The following is a 26155-nucleotide window of genomic DNA, read 5'->3' on the forward strand; positions in this document are numbered from 1 at the left end:
GTACACAGGCATTCTTCCATTTCTACCTCAACAAAATGCACCTGCCATGGTCGATGATAAAACGCACACCCTCTTGCTTAGCATTGTCACACCATGGCTATCAAGCCACCACAGCAGGTATATATGAAAACAGCCTAACATAACCTGCCAAATATTGTTCAAACTTCACCACAACTGGGAAAAGTAATGTAGGGAAGTGAAATGGGGTTGATTGATTGACTCATTGATTGATTGATCCATTTTGATTCACGTTAAGCACATGATTGGAGCTCAAGAGTAAACATGATTTCCTAGGGTTCTCTGTAAATGCACACAACAGTACTATAAGGTGGGAAGGTCAACCACAGAATGGTCTGTTTGACCAAATACACTTGCATTAAACAAAAGGCCACATCCGAATGGAACCTAAAAAAAAGTCACAGTTTCGCCGCAAGGGCAAAGCAATGAATGCGATAGCAAGAAAAGTGGCCCGTGATGAACGCGCTACTTCGCTGCAGAAACATCTCCCCGCCGGCAGCAACTACCATGCGAGCAGACAGCGGAAGGGCAAGGTTCTCCCTGCGCAGATATTAGAAGAAGCGAGTGAGCTGGCCGATGACTTTTAAATGCACCCGTTGCACTCCTCGCGCCATCTCACTGGTAATGAAGAAATGCTTATAAGCACCTGCCGTCTCTGAGTCCTGCCAGCGGTAAAGGCTGTGTATATAATGCTCGCCGTTAGCTACCTGAAGGATCTGCGTTTTGTGGCATAGTGGTTAGCAGCACGCGCTGCGAAGTGAGAGGTCGCTGGTTTGATTCCGCGCTTCGGAAGCATTTTTCTGAATTATTTTTCTTTATATATATATATATATACACACATACTTATACATATACGGTGCATGACGGTGGCGACGGCGACGGCAAAAACCAGCCGAGACTGTCCATATAATTGCTGTCGCAATAAAAAATGCAAACAATGAGTAACCTAATAATAATAATAATAATTGATGGGGTTTAACGTCCCAAAACCACGATATGATTATGAGGGATGGCGTAGTGAAGGGCTCCGGAAATTTCAACCATCTGGGGTTCTTTAATGTGCACCTAAATCTAAGTACACGGACCTCAAGCATTTTTGCCTCCACTGAAAACGCGGCCACCGCGGCCAGGATTTGATCCCGCGACCTTCGGGTCAGCAGTCGAGCACCGTAACCACTAGACCACTGTGGCGGGTAATGATTAACCCTATAATGCCCAATGTACTTCTGTATGTGCTAACCTGCTTTGATACCTATAAATTCGGATGGGAAACATAAGCAGTCTGTGAAATAGCCTCTGTGATATTCCAAGAGTACTACTTTATTGTAAATAATTTAGGAAATTAATTGTTGCCCTTGAAGGGCATGAAAACTGTAAGCATGGCATACGATATCTATGAGGTTGGTTTGTGAATAATGGCTTTTTTTCAATGTCATTAAACATTTATTACAGCAAAGATAGTTAATCACATTAAGTGCACACTGAGCACATACAAGCTTGTGACAATAATTTGCACTGGCTCAAAGTAGGAGTGTGACATGTCCACTGCGCTTTTTTTTCTTATGGTGTGCATATTTGATGTGGTTCTGTGCTGCTAGCCTAAATCAGTTTACTTACCACATCCGTTCTTTCTATGCAGCCAATATACGCTTCTTTTTTTTTGTACCATGCCTACTAGGAAAAACGTTCTTCATAGCAGGCCGTGCTCCAAAAATTTAATTCGCCAGATGAATGAGCCACAACTTCTCCATCACCCATTATTCTTACCAGTGTGACGGAATGGAACAAAAAACTAAAAAAGGAAGAAAACGCTATATTTTTCACCGGGATGAAAACGTAACCGAAACGTAATCTATTAATTTCGCACCGGAGTAAAACTGAAACATCGTTTGTCGGTCTTTGGTTCAAGGGAAAAGTTGGCCATCCAGAACCACCGAGCATGTGCAATGTGAGCATTAATGCATATCTCAGAGAACAACAGTATTAGCATCTACCTCAGGGAGGGACTCCAAATTTTGCGAAAAACGAAAAGAGTGGCAACCGGAGCCGCTTATATTAACGCAAGTGGACTTTGGCGTGCCAGACACCCAGGCCAGCGTGGAGAGGGCATTCTCGGCGTTACGAACCGTTGTGGAGCATCTTATTTTTCGTTCTGGAATAGGTACGGAACGGAACTTTTTTCGTTGTAACGAAACTAAAATCGAAACGAAAAACATTTCCTTCCGGCACCATGATTCTTACACATTTTTTCAACCTTTGCCACTATAACGCGACGAAAATAAAAAAACAAACAGCTCACCTGCGCTGCGAATGTTCGGGTCAAGGCCAGGGAGCTCAGCTTCGGCGTCCTTGGTCACCGAGTAGACGGAGACGCCGCTCTCTTCCACTGTGCTGCATCGACGTTCGTTTCGATTGCAAGCCTGTAGACTCGCTTGCAATCCATCTAATATTCAAATGCATAACCAGCTCATTTCAATTCAAATCATTCTACAGTGAGTAACCTGATGCTTTAGAAGCAGCTGCTCCTGGGTTCACTTACGCCATTTTCAAGGCTTGGATTGGAAAGTCGGGCAAATTAAACTAGGCCATAAAAACTATCATAAACTATAATTCAGAAGAAAAAAAAAATAGAATATATAAACTATCACAAACTATAATTCAGAAGAAAAAAACATAGAATACTAATTTAGAAAGAAAACTTTATAGGGAGCCATAACTAACAATGAGAAGTGAGAAGCCTATAGACACAAAATACACTCAAACCTCTTTATAACGAAGTTACATCTTACACAAAAATAACTTCGTTATATCCGGAAATTCGTTATAAACGTACATTCTTAATACTGTATGTATTGCAAGACTATTCTTCACTTACTTCGTTATAACCTATATTTCGGTATATCGGTCTTCATTATATCGAGGTTTCAGTGTACCAACTATGGCTAACCTTCGTTAACTCTTTAATGTGGTTCAGTATTAATGGCTACGATATAAAACTACGATATAAAACTACGATATAATCATGAGGCACGCTGCAGTGGAGGGCTCCAACATTTTCAACCACTTGGGGTTCTTCACCGTGCATTTAAATCTAAGTACACGGGCCTCTAGCACTTTCACCTCCACTGAAGATGCTATTGTTGCCTAGCATTACTGATGCATTGCGTCAGCAGTTAATGCTTCACAGACAAGACAGTTCCCCCCAAGGAAATTCACTGCAATCTTATTTCCTTACCATCATAAATTTTTTTCAATACTTCGAATGTTAAGTTGAGACTTTGAAGGATTTTCTACCTGCAGTGATGTAACATTCCTTCTTCTGCTTTAACCCTTTGAGGGTCAAAGACGTGCATGCACGCCATTGCATGTATGTTTAAAACGCGCGTCTTTTTCGATCATTTCTCTTGCTTGGCGTGTGCTGCCACACTGCAGGAATATGTGTAATTTTTTCCTTGCGCCGATGTTTCTGCGTTATTGTTTTATCCTTTACTACAGTGGCCCGTCGGCTAGTTTTGGTTTTGTTCTTCAGCCAGTTCCTGCTTGTTGCGCCCGCAAAACTGATGGCTTTCCAGTTTATAATTTTTCAAAAGGTGACCGATTTGTTACTCTCTCGTCCCCGCTACGCGATTACACCTATTTCTGTACAGGCGCTGACTGATACAAATAATGCCGATGCGGTTGCGTTTCCTGTTTCGGGGACTTACAAAAACCGCTTCCGTCTCGTTGGCGATAAGATGAATGATTATTATAGGTTTCGGACTTGTTTTTGCTTTCCGGACGCACTCACAACTACACAGTTTTCTTCAGTGCGCTCACCCGCGCAGTTTGCTTTTGCTATGGAGGTGCGCACCAGTTTCTTTGCCACAAGTGAGTCTAGCGGCAATTCCTCAGAATTGCCACTCGACTGCCAAATCAGAATCTGATTCGGTAAGCGTCAGCCCATCATGCGAGGAGTTACTTACGAGATAAGACTCACATGTTGATGAGTGAGCGACATCTCAAAAGCGCGCGCGGCGAGACAATGCTGATTGGATCAAAAGTGACTGTTCTCCCACCATGTTTCCACTTAACGGCATTTCCTGCGCTTATTTTTTACGTCTGTGTACAACACAAACGTTTACTTCAACGCAAAAGTTTTTTAACAGCCGTATGTGTTTTTTTAGAATTTATCTTGCTGTTACTTACGAATAAACTATTCGTATGTAATAACACAAATGGTTTTTTGTCACTTTATGGTCACCCAAAAAAGTTTTAGACAATTTTTTTCATAAATAGATTAATCTGAAAAACTTAATTCAGCAATAAAAAAATATACACATTTATGGGATGCATTTCACTGAAAAAGTCGACCCTCAAAGGGTTAATAAAGAAAGAAAACATAATAATAACAATAATAATAATAATAATAATAATAATTGAAGGGATTTTACATCCCAAAACCACAATACGATTATGAGGGACACTGTAGTGGAGGGCTCTGAACGACCACCTGGAGTTCTTTAACGTGCAGTACCCGTGCCTCTAGCATTTTCACCGCCATCGAAAACGCAGCTGCCACGGCCGGGATTCGATCCCGCATTCTTCGGGTCAGCAGTCGAGCACCATAACTACTAGACCACCACAGCGGGTAATAAAGAAAAGAATAATTTAATGCAGCAAGCAAAACACGTTGCATGCTTACCAGTATTTGAGCTTGACCGGCTCGAAGCAGCCTTTGGAGATGAGCTCCGAGAGGAATGCCTCGGTCTCACGGCAGGCCGTGCCGTTACCCAGGGCCACCAGGTCACAGCTGCGCATTGCATTCAAAGCATGAAATGCCTGCAGGCAGCCTCAGGCGCACTTGAGCACTACAAGAAAGCATAACATGTTGAGCAAGGAAGTACGAGTGTGGGCCACTTGAAAATAAATATACATAGGCGGATGCATGACAGGAGACACCTCAATTTCGCAAATCAGTTCAAATCATTTTAGAATGTGCACAAAGCTGTAAAACAATGAAAATTGTAGCCTTCTGCGAACGTCGCTTTTGTGGCTCAAAGTTAATTGGAATAGCAGCATGATTTGAACAGTCGTAGGGTGCAAGTTATAAGCGAAAAAATAAATACATACAGTAGACTCTTGTTAAACGGAACCAGAAGGGACCAGGAAATATATTCCATTTATTAACAGGAGTTCCATTTACAGAAAGGTGAACTGGGTTGCAGCATTCGAGCACGAAACCAATCATATTAGAGGCAGTTGTTCCGTTTAAACATCAATTCCGTTTAACTCTTTCGCTACGGCGGAAAAACGGCACTGTTTTGGTGCTTTTACAATAAAATTTATTTCTCTTGAAAAAAAAGGCACATATAGCATTGCAATATATGAAATGGTAGCTTATTGATTCGGTCTTTTATACATATAAAACACTTTGGTATGAGACTTACAGAATTGGAAAATTTAATTGTCAAATAACAAAGAACGTACAAAAAGTTATACAAGCACTTCACAAAATGGTGAATGTAGAGAGTGAAAAAATTATTTTGAGAAATCTGAAATGTACAAATTGTTACTAGTTCTCTTAGCTATCATTCTAGTATAAACACAAATCCAGTGCAGCATTTCAACAATTTTTTTCGGCCCATCAACCTAATGGCTCCGACGACTGTGCCACTCGGCAAAACAGTCTCGTGAAGGCAGGAAGCAAAGGTAAATTTTACAGGTCGAGCAGAATACGTTCGTTCTGTTTTGCGTTTTTGTTTTTTCATAGCAGAGCTTGCAGTTCCTTCTCTTTTCCATTCTTTTCGGCTGGTGCCGAACAGGATCTAGAGGTGAGAAGGGGGGTGAGAAAGGGGCGTGTCCTTGAGAAACTTCATCGTATTGAAATATCTGTTGAATCACTTCTTCCCTGAACGCCAATTGGTCAAAGTTCCTGTTTCTGAAAAGTTCTTCGACATTTGGATTATCTTTCTCGTGCTCCTGAAACAAAATAAAACTGTTTACGCACGCAATGTCCACAGCATGAAAAAACAGGGTTTTCCACCAACGTACACACTTTCTGAGTACGTTGTACGTGGCAATTATCTGATCTGATTTGTCCACGCCGAGCATTCCGGTGTTGTACTCATGAACAAGGAGGGGCTTATTTATGGTATTCACAACCCACTGGCCCCCCCTTTTCTCTCTCCTTTTCGCAGCAACATGTTTATTTGCTGTGTGCATCGTGCTCATCAGACACACAGAACGTCGATCCTTCCATTGCATGAAAAGGATGTTGCCTTCCCGAATCCAGCGAACGTCCCCACGCTGCGCCCTTCGTTCCCACGTAGCATCCTTCAATTCTTTTGGGAAGCCCCGACGATCTTTGCGAGTGGTCCCGCAGGCAAGCGTCTTGTGCTCAAGGAGGTGTTCGAACAATTTTGCCGATGTATAAAAGTTATCCATAAAAATTTTATATCCCTGATGGAGATACTCTGTGCAGAGCCGAGTCACAACGTCAAACGCTAATCCGTGGGGTCCTGGTACCTCTCATTTTCCAGTGTACACAAAAAAATTAATTGTATAGCCGGTATTCGAATCCGCCAGCACCCACAGCTTATATCCAAATTTCGTCACTTTGTCCCGAATGTACTGCCTGATTCCTGACCTGGCTTTTGATTTTACCATGCGTTTATCCACCGCAAGGTTGCGCCGTGGTTGAAACAAACTTCGTGACTGCAGATTTATGTGTCTCAGGAGCCATGACACCCTCCAAGTCTTCCCATCAGATGCTGCAGCCGCAAGATCTTCCGGGTCCCCTACACTTAGGAAAGATAACAACGCAAAGAATCGGTCCCATTTCATAATATTTGGTGGGAGAAGGCCTGAAAATATTCCCGTCGTCCGCCAGTACATGTGGAGCCGTGGTACATCAACAACACCCATGTAGAGGATAAGTCTGATGAACCTCAGCATCTCAAGTGGCATTACCTCTTCCCAGGAGCCGTCCTGGCGAGCGTACGTTTGTCTGTCCAAAATATGCATCCAGGCATACTTGTTTGTGTTATCACATAACGTCTGGATCACTTCTGTCGTAAAAAACAAAAGGAAAAAATCAAGCGCCCTTGAGAAGCGACGCACATCACTCCGTAGCGCTGCTGCAACATGGGCACCAGGCTGTCTTGAGGGTGAAAATTTGATACGGCGTGCTGCATTTGGCAAAACATCCTTGCCGTACGTTGTTGAGACCCTAAGCAAAGAAAGGATACCGTAGTCGTCAAATATCAAGTGCCTTTTTTTTTTATATGCAGCGCGAAGTCAAAAACGAACCTTACCTGGTAGTACTTGTTGAAGTCTGAGGCGTCTGATCTGGAGTGTCATCGTCGGAACTCGAATCTGAAGCTTCCACATCGTCACTCGAGTCGTCTTCACTACTATGATCGAAAAAATCATCGCTAGAAGCGGCCGAAGTGCTTGCAACAGCAATCGGCTGTCGGAGCGCGCGGCGGGGACGGGCGGCGGGGACGGGCGGCTATCCTCACGTAAAACGAAACCGCATTCCGTTCAAAGTGCGCTCGCGGGAGCGGCTCGGCGGGCGAAATGTAAACAAAGTAAGGTGAGAGTGGAAAGTTAGTTGCCCAAGCTTAGGCTAGATGGCGTTAGGTGTCCGTAAAGTGCGAGTTTTCAATTTTTGCGGGAGGTTTGAAATCATCGGAACTCCGTGTCCGATGGCCTATGGGTCCGTAGCGAAAGAGTTCAGAGATTTCCATTTATTGAGAGCCTACTGAACATTAAATTTTTAAATTTGTCATACATAGCCCATATATGCTCATCTAACGTGCTTTTAAATTTTAAAAATCAGTTTCGCCGCAATGGCAAAGCAATGAATGCAATAGCAAGAAACTGTATTGTTATACGAAGTAAGGCTAGCAGCAAACGCCTTTGGATCCCATCTCACGTAACTCAACAAAACACTGGTTTAAGAGAATACGGCCGCTCCAGGGAACATATAGTGGTTTTCGTGCTGTCTGTTCTTTCAACACAAAATAAGAGGCGAGAGCACAGCAAGTTTATGAGCCGTCTCATCGCTTGCCACAGTGCCCTTATGAGCAAAGTCCGCAGTGTGCTCCAGAAACGCAACCCCCTCCTCCCCGGCGCCCCATCACGCTCCTTCACCTGAGTAAGGAGGGGAGGGGCGTTTCCTCTCTTCTTGAGGAGCTGCCGACGGCAGGTCTCGCAGGCGGGGCAATGTTATCGCATGTACCCTTCGTGCGACGGGAGATGGCTGGCTAGTTTCATCCCTGCTTCAGTTGTGTTTTTCCCTTGCTTGCTGGAAGCGAGGACACCTGTGGTATTCCTTCGGCATCAGACAACCTTCAAACATGATGAGCAGGACTTTTCTTTTTTTTTTTTTTTGTTAGCAAGCGGTGTCACCATTTGTCTCGCATTATATTGCATTTTTTCTGGCTCATCAGATCTCTTGTTGCAGTAACAGCATCCTTTCTCATTAGAGGGAGGTTAACTTACTCATACAGCTCAAACTATCTTTTTGTTATCTTCCTTAAAGTGACACTAAAGGAAAATAATTTAGGCTCCACTAACAGAGTGGCAGTGCCTAAACCCTAATTTTAAAACAACACTTTAGTAATTGAGCTATCGAAGGGGTACTGACAAAATTTCGCGGCCAAGATAGCCTGCGGGATCGATTCCCGTGAACATGCATATATCATCTGTAAATGTTAACAGCGAATATAGCTTGCAAGGAATTTTATAGGAATTTCGAAGTTCGCGTGCGCGGTCCAGCGCTACATGCCGCACCTCACGACATGGACACCCTCGAAAGTGACTCGAAAGCGACCCCTCTACTTCCCAGACGTCACCACACCGCAGCCAATACAAGAAAGTTATGATGACATCATAGTCGCCATTTCCCTTTTGCGGCGCTTGCGCCAGCAGACTATTTTTGGGCAGCTGCTCGCGAGTCCATAGCCACGGCGCACGCGTTGAAAGTTTTGTGTTTGGCGACACTACTTTCCCGTTTCCTGTTTGAAAAGACTTCTTTATTTCCTTGTGCTGTCTGGGTTGCGGACTACGCGCAAGTGTGTCACAGTTCTGTGTGCTGACGAGGTCGAGCGTTGCACACGCTGGGTGATGATAGTTGCACCCAGTGTCTTGTTGTTTTTGGAGCTCTCTCAAACCGAAACTGAGACTGGTCGGTAAAGAGGAGCCTGTAATTAATTATCTGTCGCGCCCTGCAGCAAACAATGTGCCGTGTTATGACTAACAGGCCCCCAGCAACACATGGCAGCGAAAAAGCGCGAGGCCAAAATGTTTGTGTCAGTACCCCTTTACAGCAAATGTAGGACACAAAATGAGACTCCAGCATGAACTGCATAAATTTGCATTCCAGCAACAATTTCCCCCGAGTACCGGCCACCAATCTAAAAGGCTACACTTTCTGGGTATTGCAAGCGCCAAATTCAACACATTCAGTAACTACAGCCGAAAACATGTAATGGCTGCCATGTTTAAGACACTGTCTGTTAACAGAGAAGCAGACGACACGGGTGGTCAAAAAGTTTTCCCTAGTTCTTACATTTCACTGGTTTCATTTGTCTGTACTGCTTCCCTAGCTTTGTGTCTACATGATGTCGTCAGCTTGCTTTCCGGCCACGTTTTTGCATTTTAGGAATGTTTTAGGCAAGAAAACCGTGGGGCCACCTGTTGAGTGTAACGCATGCGATGTAAATTTCCCCCGCTGGAGGCGGGCAATTTGAATGGCACGAAAGTTATACGGACCTTTCAAATAAGATTTTTTCTTTTAATTTGGCATTTCTTCGGCTTGAAGCCAGCTCTGTAAGGTTCCTGGAATGGTAGTTTAACAACATATGTTGACGATATTCACAACAATGTATGTTGATTTTTTTTAAATTCGGCGTTTCTTCGGCTTGAAGCCAGTTCTGCAAGGTTCCTGAAATGGTAGTTTAACAATGTATGTTGCCATTACATTCACCTTTACTGTCCCTTTAAACAGCAAGGTGACACTACGAGACTTACTTGTGTGTGTGGACCATCTGCCTCAAGATATTGGCAGCCGGGCCCTTGTGGCCACTGTGAGGGTAGATGACGGCATGCTGAAGAAGACTGCCTGCACGGGTCCGCATATAGGGGTCACTAATGAAGATAACTTCGAACAAGACAAGACAAGAGTAAACGAACAAGACTATCATGCCAACAAAAAATTAGCACGATTCGCTGGTGAGAGTCCCTTAACAAAAAAAGTAGCAAGTTGATTAGACCACAGCACCTACTTCTTGCGAGGACAGCAATGATGTTTTGTAGATGCCATAAGGCTTTAACTTAAAATGTGGGGCATGCTCTTCACAGCAACACTTGACTAAAAAAGAAGAAGCCTGTAGAAAGTCAACACTGACTTATTTATGAAATACATAACCTGATGCTATGTTACCATGCTCGTTGCAGACAGTTCAGTAAACAGTGGTAATCTGTGCTTCTTTTAGGTGTCATTGAATGGCAAAGCTTCCCCGTGCAGCAGTGAAGTCACCTTCTCAGGAGGGCTAAATGTAGTAAAATATGTTCCTTCGTTCATTTCAAGTACAGTCGCCGACTGTTTATTCGGACGCCGAAAATTCAGACATGATTGTTTATTCGGACACCTTCGCGGCACCGTCACTCGTGCCATTGAAGTAATGTAAACTCACCGAAAATTCGGACGCCTCACAGCCTGCCGTTCAATTCTTCGGACTCCGGCTGGTTGATAGAGTGTGACGTTGAACGCCATAACAAGCTGTCAGCACAGCAATGTTTACAATATTTTTACTAGGTTGCCAGCACCGAAATGTTGCACTGGCTATAACTCGTGATCGTGCCAGTGTCAAAAGTCCATGCAGAAGTTATCGATCTCGAAGGCTATGTTTGTTGGCCACACGTAATGATTGCCTTTTGGCTTTCACCCCTTCAGGGTTTTCGCCGTACATGTACAGCAGAAGCTTCCTGGTACCAAAGGGTTTTCGTCGTACATGTACGACATAGCGTTTATTTTTAAAATGCGCGCCTTTTTCGATCATTTCTCTTGTTTGGCCTGTGCTTCCACACTTCGGGAATACGTGGAATTTTTTTCATGCGCCAATGTCTCTCTGTTGTATTTTTTTTCCGCTTCCCAAAACGGCGCGCCGCCTATCGCTTGCCCATCCGAGCGCGTTCGCGGTGCAGCTGGTTTAAAGTGCGCGCCTTTTTCGATGATTTCTCTTGCTTGGCATGTGCTGCCACGCTTCGGGAATACGTGGAATTTTTTTCATGCGCCGATGTCTCTCCTTAGTTGCTTTTTTTATGCTTCGCAAAATGGCGCGCCATGCGCTGGCTATCGCTTGCGCAACTGAGAGCGCCCGCGGCGCGGTTTGGTTTCAAACGCGCGCCTTCTCCCATTTCTCTTGCTTGGAATGTGCTGCCATGCTTCGGGAATACGTGTAATTTTTTTAATGCGCCAATGTCTCTCCGTCTTCTTTTTTTTTTCTTTCCAAAAAGGCGCGGCGGCTTGTAGTCTCGCATCAGAATGCGCGCACGCGGTCCGGCTCGTTTCGGTTTCGTCCTTCGGGTGGTTTTCGCTTCTTGCGCCTGCAAACCTGATGGCTGTTTGGTTTCTAATCTCTCAAAGGGCGACCGCTTGTTACTGTCTCATTTATTGCACCCCGGCGCGCGATTACATCTGTTTCCGTGCGGTGCTAAATTACACAAACGACGCCGCCGTGATTGTGTTTCCTGTTTTGGGTTCTCGGAAAAACTAACTACGTCTTGTTGGCGATAAGGCGAAGGATTACTGTAGATTTTTCACTCGTTTCGCTTTCCGGATGGCCGCACAACCACAGAGTTTTCTTCTGTGCGCTCACTGACGCAGTTCGTTTACGCTATGGAAGCGCGCCGGTTGCTTTGCTGCCGGTGAGTCGAGCAGCGATTCTTCCGATGCGGACTATTCCCCAATGGCCGATCAGAATCTGATTCATTGGATTTCAGTTCGTGAGACGAGGATTTTTTGACGAGTTCAGACTCCGATGACGATCAAGGAGCGACATCTGAACGCGTGCGCGGGGAGCCATGCTTCAAAGACTATCACACGCTGAAAAGTTTTTAGTGTTAGAGCACGAGCATTTTTAACCGGAAACGTACTCTGATGCGCTTATTTTTGTATGTTTGTGAGCAATGTTTAATACAATGCATAATTTTTATTCATAAAAACTGTGAAGCTTTTCTTTTAGGATTCTGCTTGATTTTACTACGAATAAACCATATGTATGTAACAACAAAACTGATTTTTTTTGTCACTTTACAGTCACGAAAAAAAATTTGACAATTTTTTTCTTGAATAGAATCGTCTGAAGAATTTATTTCAGCAATAAAAAAATTACACATTTTTGGACTGGATTTCGCGAAAAAATTCGACCCTCAAAGGGTTAAGCCAGTCACGTATCCACTGAAAGGCTACTACGGCCAAACAGCAGGGCAAGCCAAGCCAAGCTTGGAATCGGCTCTGTGCGGCGTTTGAGGTGAATGACAGCGTGTACGAGTACGACACGGATCCTAATTCGGACAAAGAGAGTAGACAACAGATTACAGAAGCGCTGCAACATCAACTAGACCAACGTCGTTTTCTTTTGGCGTGTGAGGGTTTGCGTTCTCGGATGTTTCTGTGGCTAGGCCTGACCTGCATCCCGAGCTTTGTGTCCCGCTCGTGCGAGGTCTGATCTGCTGAAATTGCTCCGACGCTGCCTGTTCCATGTGCGCCGTCGGAACTAAAGAAACGCGGCAACTACAAGGCCCTGACGATGGCGAAAAAAGCGGCGATTGTTCACCAGGTGGAAGTTGTTTGGGAGTTTTCGCCGAGTTGGGCGATGAGATAATCCGTCAGTTACTCGAACCAGCGCATGTGGACAGTGACTGCTGTGACGACGCACCTCCGACACCACAGCGATCATCGGCAGGGTTCTGTTTGGTGTCGCAGAAGTCTGTTGCCAGACTGAGAAGTGCGAAGCGGCTCGTGGGTCGCGCCTCAGTGACACGGGCACACCACGGACGCTGGCAAAATACTGAGGAGGGCGAAGCGGCTCGTGGGTTACGTGCGCCCCAGTGACACGGGCATACCACGGACTTCTGCGACACCAAACAGAACCCTGCCCAGCCATCAAATGCGGATTTAGCATAGGCCGTTGCAGTGCTATTGCCGACCATCAGGGGTGGCCAAACATTGGCTGAAATACAGGCCAACCTGGTCGCGCGTAAGCGTACATGTGTACAGACGCGCACTAACAAGTTTTTTCCGGCCGCTGGGCCAATAAATGTGCTTTTTTTCTGGTGAATCCTTTTTTTCGGACTCCCGATTATTCGGACTTTTCGGCAGTTCCCGCTGAGTCCGAATAAACGGTCGGCAACCGTACTTCGAAATTTCGGAAATTCCGAACTCACGTGGAAGCAAATTTGAATATTGTAATATTCGTTCATGCAAAACATGCAAAATGCTCGAATAAAAATGAAAAATTAAGTGCAAAATTATTAATGGGGCCCTGAAGCATTTTTTTAACGTATAAAACTATGCTGATGTGTGATCCCGGCTCCTGTGAACTTGTGAGCCAAATATTATTGCGCCGAGCAGAAAGCTAGCCTAATGAACTTTCGAATAAGCCTGCCAGTAGGTTCACGGGTGCACAAAGGTGAAAATGTCAAGAATCACTGCCCTGGAAAACAAAGCGTGAAGAGTTAGCTCAATTGTCAAAGTGCCCACAGAGAAGACGACCCACCGTTGGCTGAGACTGCAGCGAGTTTGCAGCCATGCTTGAACCCAGGGTCGATGCCCAGCACTGCGTGGCCCCTGACTGGAGGTGTGAGCAGCAACTGCCGGAGGTTGGAACGAAACACGCTCACAGACTCCTTTTCGGCTTCTTTGGTGAGCTGTGACCTGCACAGAGGAGGGTGCACATTTTACCAAACTAATGGGATAATTTATAATGCAGTAGACTCTCGGTAAACAGAAATCTGTTGAACGGAATTGCTGTTTAAGTTGAACAACTTCCTCTAATATGATTGGTTTCACTTGACTCTCTCAGTAAACGGAACTCCTGCTAAATGGAACACATTTTCCAGGTCCCTTCAGGTTCCACTTCACGAGAGTCTAGTATGATTGTTGGGATTTAACGTCCCAAAACCGCAACATGATTATGAGGGACCCTGTCGTGGAGGGCTCCAAAAATTTTGGCCACCTGGGATTCTTTAATGTGCACCTAAACCTAAGCACACAGACCTCTAGCATTTTGCCTTCATCGATGTGCGACCCCCATGGCTAGATTCGATCCCGTGACCTTCTGGTTAGCAGTCAAGCACCATAACTGCTAGACCACCGCGGTGGGTCCACACTAAGAGGAGCTCACAGCATGAAATTACTAGGCCTGTGTGAACATTCGAGCGCTTCGAATATAAGAACGAATATTACAATAATCTAATTCTCTCCGACACGAATTTAAAATTTTTGAAATTTCAAAGGATTTGAAATGAACACATCGATGCATTTTGCTGTTTGTGACCTACCTGCAAAAGGTGGTTTCACTACAGTGAGGGGTCGCTATGACGTGAAACGATCTATTGCTGCGATGCCACACTTCAAAGTTGAGTGCACATGTTACATACACACTGATTGACCATTTTCTTTTTGAAGTTTTAAAGTGTTTTATACAGTCTTACGCAGGCTATGTACGCCAAGTCTTGAAACGCAATGTATTTTACCGCTTACAACTTGCACCCTACTGCTGTTGAAACCTCACTGCTATTTGAATTCGCTTTGAAATAGCTTTATCCGCCTCGTGCACTGGTATGGTGGCGCCACCGCTCGGCTCCCCTAGTGACTAGTGAGGAGAAAGGCAGCTGCACCCTCTCCCAACCCTCCAGAGGATCCCATGTATCTTGAATGAAATCTGCGCTTCCGTTGCGCAAAAACAAATGTCACGATCTGCCCCGGAACCGTGGACGAGGGGGCGTAGAGGCGTCCGTGCTCTAGCAAGGACGACCCAGACGCACGGTGGGGTAAACAGCTACCGACTGCCGAGCCACGCTCATCAGTGTTTATTATCCACACACGACCAAGGTTGCCCGCCGAACCCGGCGAGGTAACGAAACTAAGCTAGGCGGGGCGCCACACGCTCGTTACGACAAACTAGCGTGATCTCTCGACAACACGCCACACCGACAACGCAACACCTCTTCTTGCTTTCGCCGATTTGCCGTGCACTCGGTTTACCCCTCTCTCCAGTTCTTTTATTTCTATTCATTGCCGGAGGGGGGAGCACGTGCTGTCCAGATGGCAGCACACCTGGCAAGACCAGCTGTGCTCGTCGCCTTTGTCAGTCTTCCTTGGACGTTGCAACATTAAAATAGTGTTAAGGCGGTGGCCACACGTCGGACGATGAGCCCTGACTTCGCTCAACTGCCATTGCATAAACGGCAATGCTTCGGCCACCTCAGTCGTGCACTTTTGTCCGTTGCTCGCTGGACAAGATGGCCTCCTATACAGGACGGCGCTTCTCCTTGGCCGTCAGCGATGTGAGTAGTATTCAGCGTCGCAGCTGTTTGATGATGTGAGATGAGGAACAGGTGCTACATTGTGGGAACCGCTGAAATGACTGCAACCTTTACGACAACATGCCAGAATACTCTAGCGTACTGTATGCGCACGATTGTGCTACAGCTAAAGGGACCAGCAACCAATTTTTATGGTACCTGTTTGTTATGGTACCTATGCAGCCATGGCAGCGACTGTGGAACACTCTTTTTCTGCCTGTTGGCATCAAGTAGCACATGATCTTTTTACGAACTGGAAGCTGACCAATAATCCCTCGCATACTACCTGAAAGCATCAAGTCTGCCAGAATGAGACCCTCGCTATGAATGAAGGAAAGAAGATGACTTTCAAGGGCCAACAGGCAGAAAAAGAGTGTTCCACGCTCGCCACCATGGCTGCGATCGGTGCTGACTAACGCTCCTAGGTTTAAATGCACATATATATACCCATAAAGTAGATGGGAGGATGACCGCCGCCAAAGTTCAGTGGTAGAGCATTGGGCGCGTTATTCAAAGGTTGCAGGTTCGGTCCCTGCCGGCGGGAAGTTATCTTTTCGTCCACTTTACTTTCTTCACATTTATATCCTAATTACTACAAATAACATCCCCTATACATTGCTTGGCATTATTGTCTGTTACTTTTCATTAATAATCACGCAATTGTAACGTGGGAAACGCCGTAAAACATTTGTAATCAAAATTTTCGATCTGCGGCGATTATAGAGTCGTATACATGTAACACATACTGCAAACAGTGGGAGGTGAGCGCTAGAGCAGTCTGCGTTTCTGCGCGGCATTTCGATGTGCATGCGTGCACTCCGCGCGCATGCGCCGTGGCTCCACAGGTTCCACTAGTTGCCACGAAGAAAGCGCCGCTTATCAGTGTGCCACTTTTTAAATGCGAAGCATTTCTTAGCGAACTTCTGCGACTTTGAGCGTATCTATCTATCTATCAGCCGCCTACGACATTGTGCTCTCCTGGCCGTTTCGTTAATCGGATGTATACCAAAATTGGTGTGTCATAACATGGCCTTATTACGAACATAAATGACAGGTCATATCATGAAAATCATGACACGCATGTCATGAACAGCATGATTTACATTCCATGGCCTTTGGGCTCCCTGGCCGTTCCGTTAATCGGATGTATACCAAAATTGGTGTGTCATAACATGGCCTTATCACGAACATAAATGACAGGTCATATCATGAAAATCATGACACGCATGTCATGAACAGCATGATTTACATTCCACGGCCTTTGGGCTCTTGCGGCCGTTCCGTTAATTTCATATATACCAAAATTGGTACGGCGTGACAACAGTTCATGACGAACATAATGACAGGTCCTAACATGCAAATCATGACGCACATGTCATGTGCAGCATGATTTCCATGACACGGTCTCGCGGCGCTTGCGGCCGTTTACATGAAGGGATACATACGAAAACTGGTATGACGAGATATTTCTGTATGACGAACATAACTGACACGTGGTAACATGAAAATCATGATTTGCATGTCATTTGCATGTCACTTTGGCAGCGGCGGCAGGCTGTGCGCACACGCGTACTCAAGCTCATTGCATCGATTTTTTCAGCCTATTCATCGACTTATCGAAGTGGTGACGCCCGTACCAGCAGTTCCTGCTGCTATCGCCGACTGTTCCTGGCGTGCCATCTGCCTACTTCGGCGTGACGTACAGTGACGTTTTCCCGTGGCTTCCTTCCTGGCTTTTGGCGGGCGTTTCTCACACTTTGGCAGCGGCGGCAGGCTGTGCGCACACGCGTACTCAAGCTCATTGCATCGATTTTTTCAGGTACTGCAGTGGCCTGCCAAGGCGTGCTTTCTTGACCCTGGTCCCCTGTGGAAACCGGGCTGACTCAACGTTTGTGTTACCACCTTTACCAAGCCTGTCTGCTTCTTCCACCTGCTGCAGCCTATTCATCGACTTATCGAAGTGGTGACGCCCGTACCAGCAGTTCCTGCTGCTATCGCCGACTGTTCCTGGCGTGCCATCTGCCTACTTCGGCGTGACGTACAGTGACGTTTTCCCGTGGCTTCCTTCCTGGCTTTTGGCGGGCGTTTCTCACACTTTGGCAGCGGCGGCAGGCTGTGCGCACACGCGTACTCAAGCTCATTGCATCGATTTTTTCAGGTTAGTGTGCATTTCCTTATGCAATAATAACGGTGAATACGTCCTCTTTCTGCTGCCGCTGCCAAGGCTGTGTGTATTGCTGATATTGCCGCATGTGTATTACCAGTTCATGTGGCCCTTGTGACCTTCGGTGACGCAAGTAGACGTTTCACGTAGATATGTCCGATCTGGATGCTGACACTTGTCCATGCTGCAAATGCCTGTGCTCAGATGAAGAAGGTTTGATGTGTGAAGGGTGTAGCTGTCGCTATCACTTTGGAAAGTGTTCCATTGCTTTAAGCACATACAAGTCAAAAAGCGAAGCGTGGCGTAGGTCGTGGAGATGTCCAGCATGCAGATCAAAAAAGTCTACATGTGTTCAGGGCTCCAAATCTAACAGTAACGAGGCAGACTTTGCAAGCTTGTTCTTGAGTGTGAATGAAAAACTTGATGGATTGTTGGGACTGAAGGACACGGTGAAAAGCATTGAGGAATCGGTAAAAATGATGTCTGGTCAATATGATGAAATTCTGAACCACATCCGTCGCCAGGACAAAGAAATTGCTGATATAAAGAACAGAGTGCAGAAACTGGAAAACCACGAGGCAATTTCTGCATCAAAAAATGTCACACAGGAACTCAATGAACTCGAGTGGCACAGTAGAAAGCTAAATCTTGAGTTCCACGGGATTCCGGTTTCAAAAAATGAAAACGCATTGCAGAAAGTCAATGATATAGCTCGAACAATGGGTCTGCCTCAGCTCACCGACAGCGACATCGTGTCGATACACCGACTACGTGCTGTTCGTGACAAAGCACCCGGAATTATAGTTCACTTCGCAAAGCAGTCAGTGAGGGAAGAATTTCTGAGCAAGCGACATGTGCTGAAAGAAACCAAGGAACAGTGCTACATTCTGGAGAATCTGACGAAAGCTAACAGAATTCTGCTAGGACAGACAAAAGCCTGGGCCAAGGACCATGGCTACAGGTATGCGTGGCACAAGAATGGCAAAATTTTTATCAGAAAGAAGGATGGCGACACAGCAGTCATTGTGCGTCATGCTGCTGATTTAGAGAGAGTAGAATAAGACGCCTTGTATTCCAATTGTTTAGTACTACTTTGATTTGAATTTCGATCATGGCAACTCGTGACTTTATTGAACCAGAAGAATTTCGACAGCTTTGTAGACACGAGCAGGCTAGTTCTATCAAAATGTTTCATCTGAATGTACAGTCCGCTGTAAACAAGGGAACGCAGTTGGAGGTGCTATTCAACCAGCTAGAAAACGCATTTGATATAATCATGCTTACGGAAACGTGGTATGCCGAAAAAAGCAATATTTTCAGTATCCCTGGGTATCAAAACTTTCTGCTAAATAGAACTGCTAGCAGAGGGGGCGGTGTATACATGATGGTGAAAGGCCATATTATTTGCGATATGTTACCGGAGTTCTGTCGCATGAACACTGACTATGAATGTCTGTCTGTGATCTCCAACCGATCCTTAGTGGCTGTTGTTTATCGACCCCCAAGCGGCAATTTTCAAAATTTTATGCGTTTCCTCGAATCCCTTCTTTCCTACGTAGGTGATTATAACTATGATATCATACTAGGAGGAGATTTTAATGTAAACATGTTAGCTGACACCGCTAACAAAAGAACGCTAGAACAAACAATTTGTTCATTTGGCTGTAGTAATGTTATTACCGTGCCTACAAGACTCACCATTACCTCTTCTTCGTTACTTGATCTATTCATAACAAATATACATCCCTGTCGACGAAAGGCGGGAGTCATGAGTACAGACATTAGCGATCACAACAGCATATATTTATGTGTGTATACAAATACGCTTAAGATAACTAACGAACAAAAAATGGCCTTTCAAGAAATAACACCTCGAACATTGGAGACTTTCCGAGAGAAAGTAGAAAGTTTTGATTGGAGCGAAATATTCAAAGAAAGCGATCCTGACTGCGCGTATAGTAAATTTGTGAATAATTTTTTGTCTCTATACAATCAGTCATTTCCACACAAGCTTTTACGAACATCGAAAAAAATTCGTAAGCCATGGATTACGCCTGAATTACTAAGCAAGATTCAGGTTAAGGACAGAATGTTTAAAAAATTTCTTAAAACTCGCGATGTTGAGCTACTCAGAACTTACAAAACATATCGTAATAGTCTAACGAAAGCAATTAGAAAGGCTAAGGATAACTATTTCTGTGACCTTTTTTCTATGTCTGAGTCAAGAGCAGACATAACGTGGAAAAATCTAAACGCTTTATTAAATCGATCGAGGCATTCAGGAATTTTAACACAAATAAGACAGAATGACGACGAATTTAGTGGAAAACGACTAGCAGATTTGTTCAATGATTATTTCGTCAATATTGATACCGGAGAAATTAATGACAATGCCCTGCATTACTTAGAACGTACTTGCGACAAAACGTTTTTTCTTAACCCTGTCACAACCACAGAGGTGATCTCTACTTTTGTAGGGCTCAACAACAGTGCTAGTAGCGATGCTGATGGTATTAAAATAAAACCTGTCAAACACGTGATAGACCTTATAGCACCTAGCCTAACACATGTTTTTAATCTTTGCTTAGCAGAAGGGGTTTTCCCAAAACGAATGCAAATAGCCAAAGTAACTGTTCTGCACAAAAAGGGAGACAAAAATAGTATAGCTAACTACAGGCCAGTATCCCTCTTGCCCATATTTTCTAAAGGCCTCGAAAAAGTTTGTTTGTCAAGACTGATCAGCTTTTGCGATAAACATGAGATAATACATACGGCGCAATTCGGCTTCAGGAAAAAGCGCTCAACAGAACTCGCTCTGTTAGAACAGAAGGAGTTCATTTTGAATGCTTTTGAACATCGACACTTGGCTCTGGGCATCTACGTAGATTTCACGAAGGCTTTTGATTATCTTAATCATAGCCTGTTATTAAAAAAACTCGAAAAGTATGGATTTCGCGGTAAGGTATTGGCCCTTCTCCGCTCTTATTTAGGTTGCAGGCAGCAATTTGTAAATATAAACGGCCATTCTTCCGACATCAAACCAATTTTGTCCGGTGTTCCACAAGGAAGTATCTTGGGTCCATTTCTATTTAACTTGTACATTAATGATATTGTCAATATTGATAAAACCACAAAATTTGTAATTTACGCCGATGACACGACTTTACTTTTCTCCGGTACGGTATTGTCGGATATAATGGATAGAGCAAACAATACATTAACGCAGCTAGGTAAGTGGACCGATTACAATGCATTAAAGATTAATACTACCAAAACAAAAGCTGTAGTTTTCCGGCCAAAAAACAGGGACGTGGTCACCGATGCAGTTTTAGTGTATAACGGCGCACTTATAGACAGAGTTAAAACATTTAAGATACTAGGTGTAATATTTTCGGAAACAATGTCTTGGGACGACCATGTTAGTTATGTAGCACAAAAATTATCTAGCATTGTAGGGATAACGTATCTAAACAGACGAACTCTCCCCACGTACGTTAAACTTCTTATCTATAACTCGCTATTTTATTCACATGTAATCTACTGTCATCTTGTATGGGGATCAACGACATTCACGAATTTACGAATACTGTACTCCCTTCAGAAAAAAATGTTAAGGTATATATATAATGTGGCTTTTGATCATCCTTCAGCGTCGCTTTTCCATAGGCATCATACTCTACGTATTCCATCTCTCTATTCTTACCGCCTGTCCATAGCATACAAATCCGAAATTAAAGATAACGGCCATTTCCTAGCTCGATTAGCCTGTTTAGAAAGGAGGATGCAGCCATATTCAGTGCGCCATCCAGAGACTTGGAAAGTACCGTTATGTCGAACAAATTACGGGACACAAATGCTAAAACACAAGCTTCCGGAGTTACTAAACTTGTTTAGCAACCAAAACATTGCACCGGAGAGATCATCTACAAAAAAACTGCGTACTTTTTTTTTTTCAAATGTTGAAGTTTAATTGTATTCATAGTTTTGCAGTGGTTCTCCCCTCATATTTCTAATGCTTGTTTTGAAACAATTTTTTATGTTCTGTAAGCACCATTGTCATTTTATAAATCTAACCCATACGTTGTCTCGTTTGCCCATGATGAATTTCAACACTGGTTTCTCTAGGCACGAATATTTTCTCAAAAATGTTTTCTAGTTACGAATGTTTTGTGATAACAAATGTTGTGTGATTACATGATATTTTCAATGAAAATGAATTGTATTATTTCCAAATGTTTTCTCTCTTCCATGTCTTAATTTTTTTTCTTGATGTTTCTTTGCCCTGTTTATGTACACTGTTTAATAACCTGTCACTTTGCGTTCTCATTGTCATTCTGGTTATTCAATATGTTCAGCACAGTCTGCTGTAAACGCGCCGAAGTGTACATTTTGGGGGGCCGGAGCTAGTCAAGCTGCTCGTCAGCTTTTTCTCCCTGCCTCCCTCATCTTATGCTTGATGAAAAATAAAGGACCTATTATTATGTATGACATGATTTACATGCCACGCTCATGGCGCGCTCGCGGCCGTTTCGCTAGATTGATATACACCAAAATTGGTATTGTGCGATGTGACTTTATGAAGACCATGAATAAAAGGTGGTAGCATGAAAACCATGACATCCATGACATGTATGTCATGATTTACATGCCACGCTCGTGGTGCATTCGCGTCCGTTTCGCTTGTGTGATATACACCAAAATTGGTGCTACACGACACGACTGTATGACGAACGTAAATGAGAGGTGGTAACATGGAAATCATGACATGCAGGTTATGTATGTCATGCTTTACATGCCGCGCTCATGATGCGCTAGCGGCCATTTCAGTACAGTGATATACACCAAAATTGGTATTGCGCGATGTGACTGTATGAAGAACATGAATAACAGTTGGTAAGATGAAAACCATGACATGCATGTCATGTATGTCATGATTTAATTGCCATGCTTATGATGCATTCGCGGCCGCTTCGCTAGCTTGATGTAACCAAAATTGGTATTGCGCAAAGCGACTGTACGACGAAGGTAAATGAGACGTGGTAACATGAAAATCATGACATGCATGACATGCTCGACATGATTTACATGTCATGCTCATGACGCACTCGTGCCGTTTCGCTTGCTTTACATACACCAAAATTGGTATTGCGCGACGCGACTGCATGACGAACGTAAATGAGAGGTGGTAACATGGAAATCATGACATGCAGGTTATGTATGTCATGTTTTACATGTCGCGCTCATGGTGCATTCCCGGCCGTTTCGCTAGATTTATATGCACCAAAATTGGTATTGTGCGATGTGACTGTATGAAGAACATGAATAACAGGTGGTAACATGAAAAGTATGACATGCACGCCATGTATGTCATTACAGTAGACTCCTGTTAAACGAAAGCTGAAGGGACCAGGAAAATATGTTTCATTTAACAGGAGTTTCGTTTACTGAGAGATGGAAAGGGGTGCAGAATTCAAGCACAAAACCAATCATGTTAGAGGCAGTTGTTCCATTTAAGCAGCAATTTCATTTAAGAGATTTTCGTTTATTGAGAGTCTACTGTACTTACATGCCACGCTCATGGTGCACTCGCGGCCATTTCGCTCCTTTGATATACACCAAAATTGGTATTGTGCGATGTGACTGTATGACGAACATAAATGAGAGGTCTTAACATGCGAATCATGTTATGCATGTCATGTACGGTATGATTTACATGTCACTGTCATGGTGCGCTTCCGGCCGTTTTGTTAACGTGATATATACCAAAATTGGTATGGCATGACACGAATGCGTGATGAACATAAGCGACAGGTCATGCATTTATATACCAGAATATGCGTTTCATTGGCATGGTGTACACTAGGTTGTGCATGCATGCGTGTATGGCAAACATGCGATATATGGTGGACTAGATGCCATGGCATGAATGATTTCATTTGGCTCAAAGACAAACAAGGCGATGTATGCAGCTCTTTGCTGGCTGCTTCGCATTACATCGATTCCCACAATGCGTGGGATCTGCCGAATTTTTTACCTCGCAAGTAGTACAGAATAGAGCGTGGATGAATAATAATATATACATACTCTAATTTTAAGTGCTAAATGTGGTGCGAATTAACGCACCAGAATATGTACAGCAAAGAAAACCAAGTGAACGACTCCATAATCCAGCTTCAAGGCTTTTCCGCTAGGCTGCGCGATATACCGATTTCTTGCAACTCTTAACTGCAATTTAAAAATACAAATCCTATTCCGATCGCCAAAAGGATGTTTGAATCTGTCACTATAATTCGTGGTCTTTTTAGTTCCACCACAACCTAATCGCACATTCCGGCCAGTTGTCGGTCTCTTCAAGATACCCCGCTTGGGCTCAGGTGTCATCTTGATATTACTGTGCTGTAACAAGTGTGTTGCTATGGTTGTTACGTCGGTTAATATTGAATTGCAATTGGAATATCGTTTTTACACAGGTGAGTGAGGCTGTAAGTAGTTGCCCTTCTTTATGCTCGCTAGTCCAGTAATATTTCTAGAATCGCATTCTGTGTGGAGTTTCATGTACCAAAGGAGAATCTAGCATGTGAGATACATGCTTCACATGTGCGCTATTCCTATAGTATAAACCTGAGTGATGCCGTGCTTAATTTAAAATGCATGTGACAGAGGATTGTTGCTTAAACAGTAAAAGTGATTAGATTTTCGGAAATATGTGATCGTAATGCAGCTTGAAGTTTCTGATGATTTAATATGGTCTGTGAAATAGAAAAAAAAAATGCTGCGTGAATGTTTGTCGGTCATTTGCTCTAATACTTTCAAACATTATTATGCAGCTCTGTGACACCTGTTAAAAACGTTAAAGAAGTTAACTTTCGGTTTTCTTGACATAATTAGTTGTATAGTTGAGTGCTACAAGTGTTGGGCGAAGAAAAAACGCATGCCTTTTGTGCATTTCTGAAGCAGGCCCATGACCATAATATGCATTGTTTTACTATTTAGAATGATCAATATAAAAAAGAAGACTGTTTCATATTGCAACAGTTTTTATTTCATCTGCGTTAACAGATGACGCAAACAACATTAAATGCATGCATGTAAGAAAAGTATGCAGTGCACTGCATGCACACACAGTAATCAAAAAATGGGCCTGCCATTTTCAAACAAATAAACTAGAACAATCAATGTAACAAACAGCACGGCTACCTAGTGGAACAGTGTCAGCAGAGCAAATATAAAACCAGAATGAAAAAATGAATATATATAAACAGTGAGCAACAGACGCTTTGCGCAAGGCTTCTATGAGCCACGCGCATCCAGTTTTCACCACTTTTCGCTGCAGGTGGCGCCACCTGACCTGTACAGCTCAAAGAAGCAGTGCACAAGGCGAATACTAATTTCCAGTCACTTCGACTTCACAGTGAACCAATAAAGTAATATTGCCACAAGCCTAGAAAGTACCAATGATTGTATTAAACCTTTATAGCAGGCATTTCCCAACCTCAAGAATTAAATGTCTCAGTACTGCTGCAAACGCAAAGCATCAGAATATTACACAGAGCATGGCAGTATACAACGTGCATAAAATATTCATGAGACCACAAATCAAACAAGCGATGCATCAGATGCCACAGACACAAACATCCCTCGATGATGGCAACTGGTCACAATGCTGCTGCAATGAAAAAAAGCACTGGCAGCAAGGTGTGTGCAAGCTAAAGCTTTCAGTGCTGCTGTTTCCTCCACCACTATGTAGCTGTCATGCACCAGTGAAACTCGGCAGACCAGTAAAGGCCTGCTTTCCACAATGGGCAAGATGGTGTGCACTACACTGCCAGTCATCTTGGCACAACCCTCGTTGCTCCTCACCTTTGCACCCGCAGCAGATCACGCGACCTACGATACTCTGCCGCGTGAGTGCCGTATGAGACACCAGTGTATTGTACGATGCATCTTTTATGACATAATGTACGACACTCACAGTGTTGTACAATACATCATAAACGTCAAAAATGTTGTTTTGATGTGATTAACGTCTTTTTGACACTTGCTCAGAGTTTTTGTGACGTCGCTCTTGCCTACTGAGCCTGCTTTTGCACCGCTTCTGATTGGGCACACTGTGGCAACCACATGACCAGGTGCTGCGTTCCTTTCAACACCACAAGATGGCACTGTCTTCAAAGCACTCTGTATTTGCATTGGCCTCGAGGAGTTACGGAGTCGCCCTCTATCGGACGCGCCTCGATTGCGTACTAGGCAGGATACCGCCGGCGCGCTCCCCATAGGTTTTGCTGTCGGCGCTCTACCAAAACACCTCGCGGAAGTCCTCCAGGGCATTTCTGTAAGTACTTTCGAAATAAACTGTGTTCTTTAATGTCAAAATAATCATTTTCAAATAATGTCAAA

General features: G+C 44.0%; 1 protein-coding gene across 1 annotated transcript in view; it reads right to left on the minus strand.

The window, feature by feature from the left end:
* Nucleotides 1-26155, minus strand: part of LOC119395813 (S1 RNA-binding domain-containing protein 1-like) — a 95384-nt gene that overhangs the window by 26298 nt on the left and 42931 nt on the right. The window contains exons 10-13 of the mRNA XM_037662818.2: nt 13785-13942; nt 10033-10123; nt 4700-4807; nt 2318-2409 (exon numbers count right to left, since the gene is read on the minus strand). Of these exons, the coding sequence (XP_037518746.1) occupies nt 2318-2409; nt 4700-4807; nt 10033-10123; nt 13785-13942 (449 nt within the window). The remainder of the gene's footprint in view (nt 1-2317; nt 2410-4699; nt 4808-10032; nt 10124-13784; nt 13943-26155) is intronic.

Source organism: Rhipicephalus sanguineus, chromosome 6 (genome assembly GCF_013339695.2).
Source record: "Rhipicephalus sanguineus isolate Rsan-2018 chromosome 6, BIME_Rsan_1.4, whole genome shotgun sequence".
NCBI classification, from domain to species: Eukaryota; Metazoa; Arthropoda; class Arachnida; order Ixodida; family Ixodidae; genus Rhipicephalus; species Rhipicephalus sanguineus.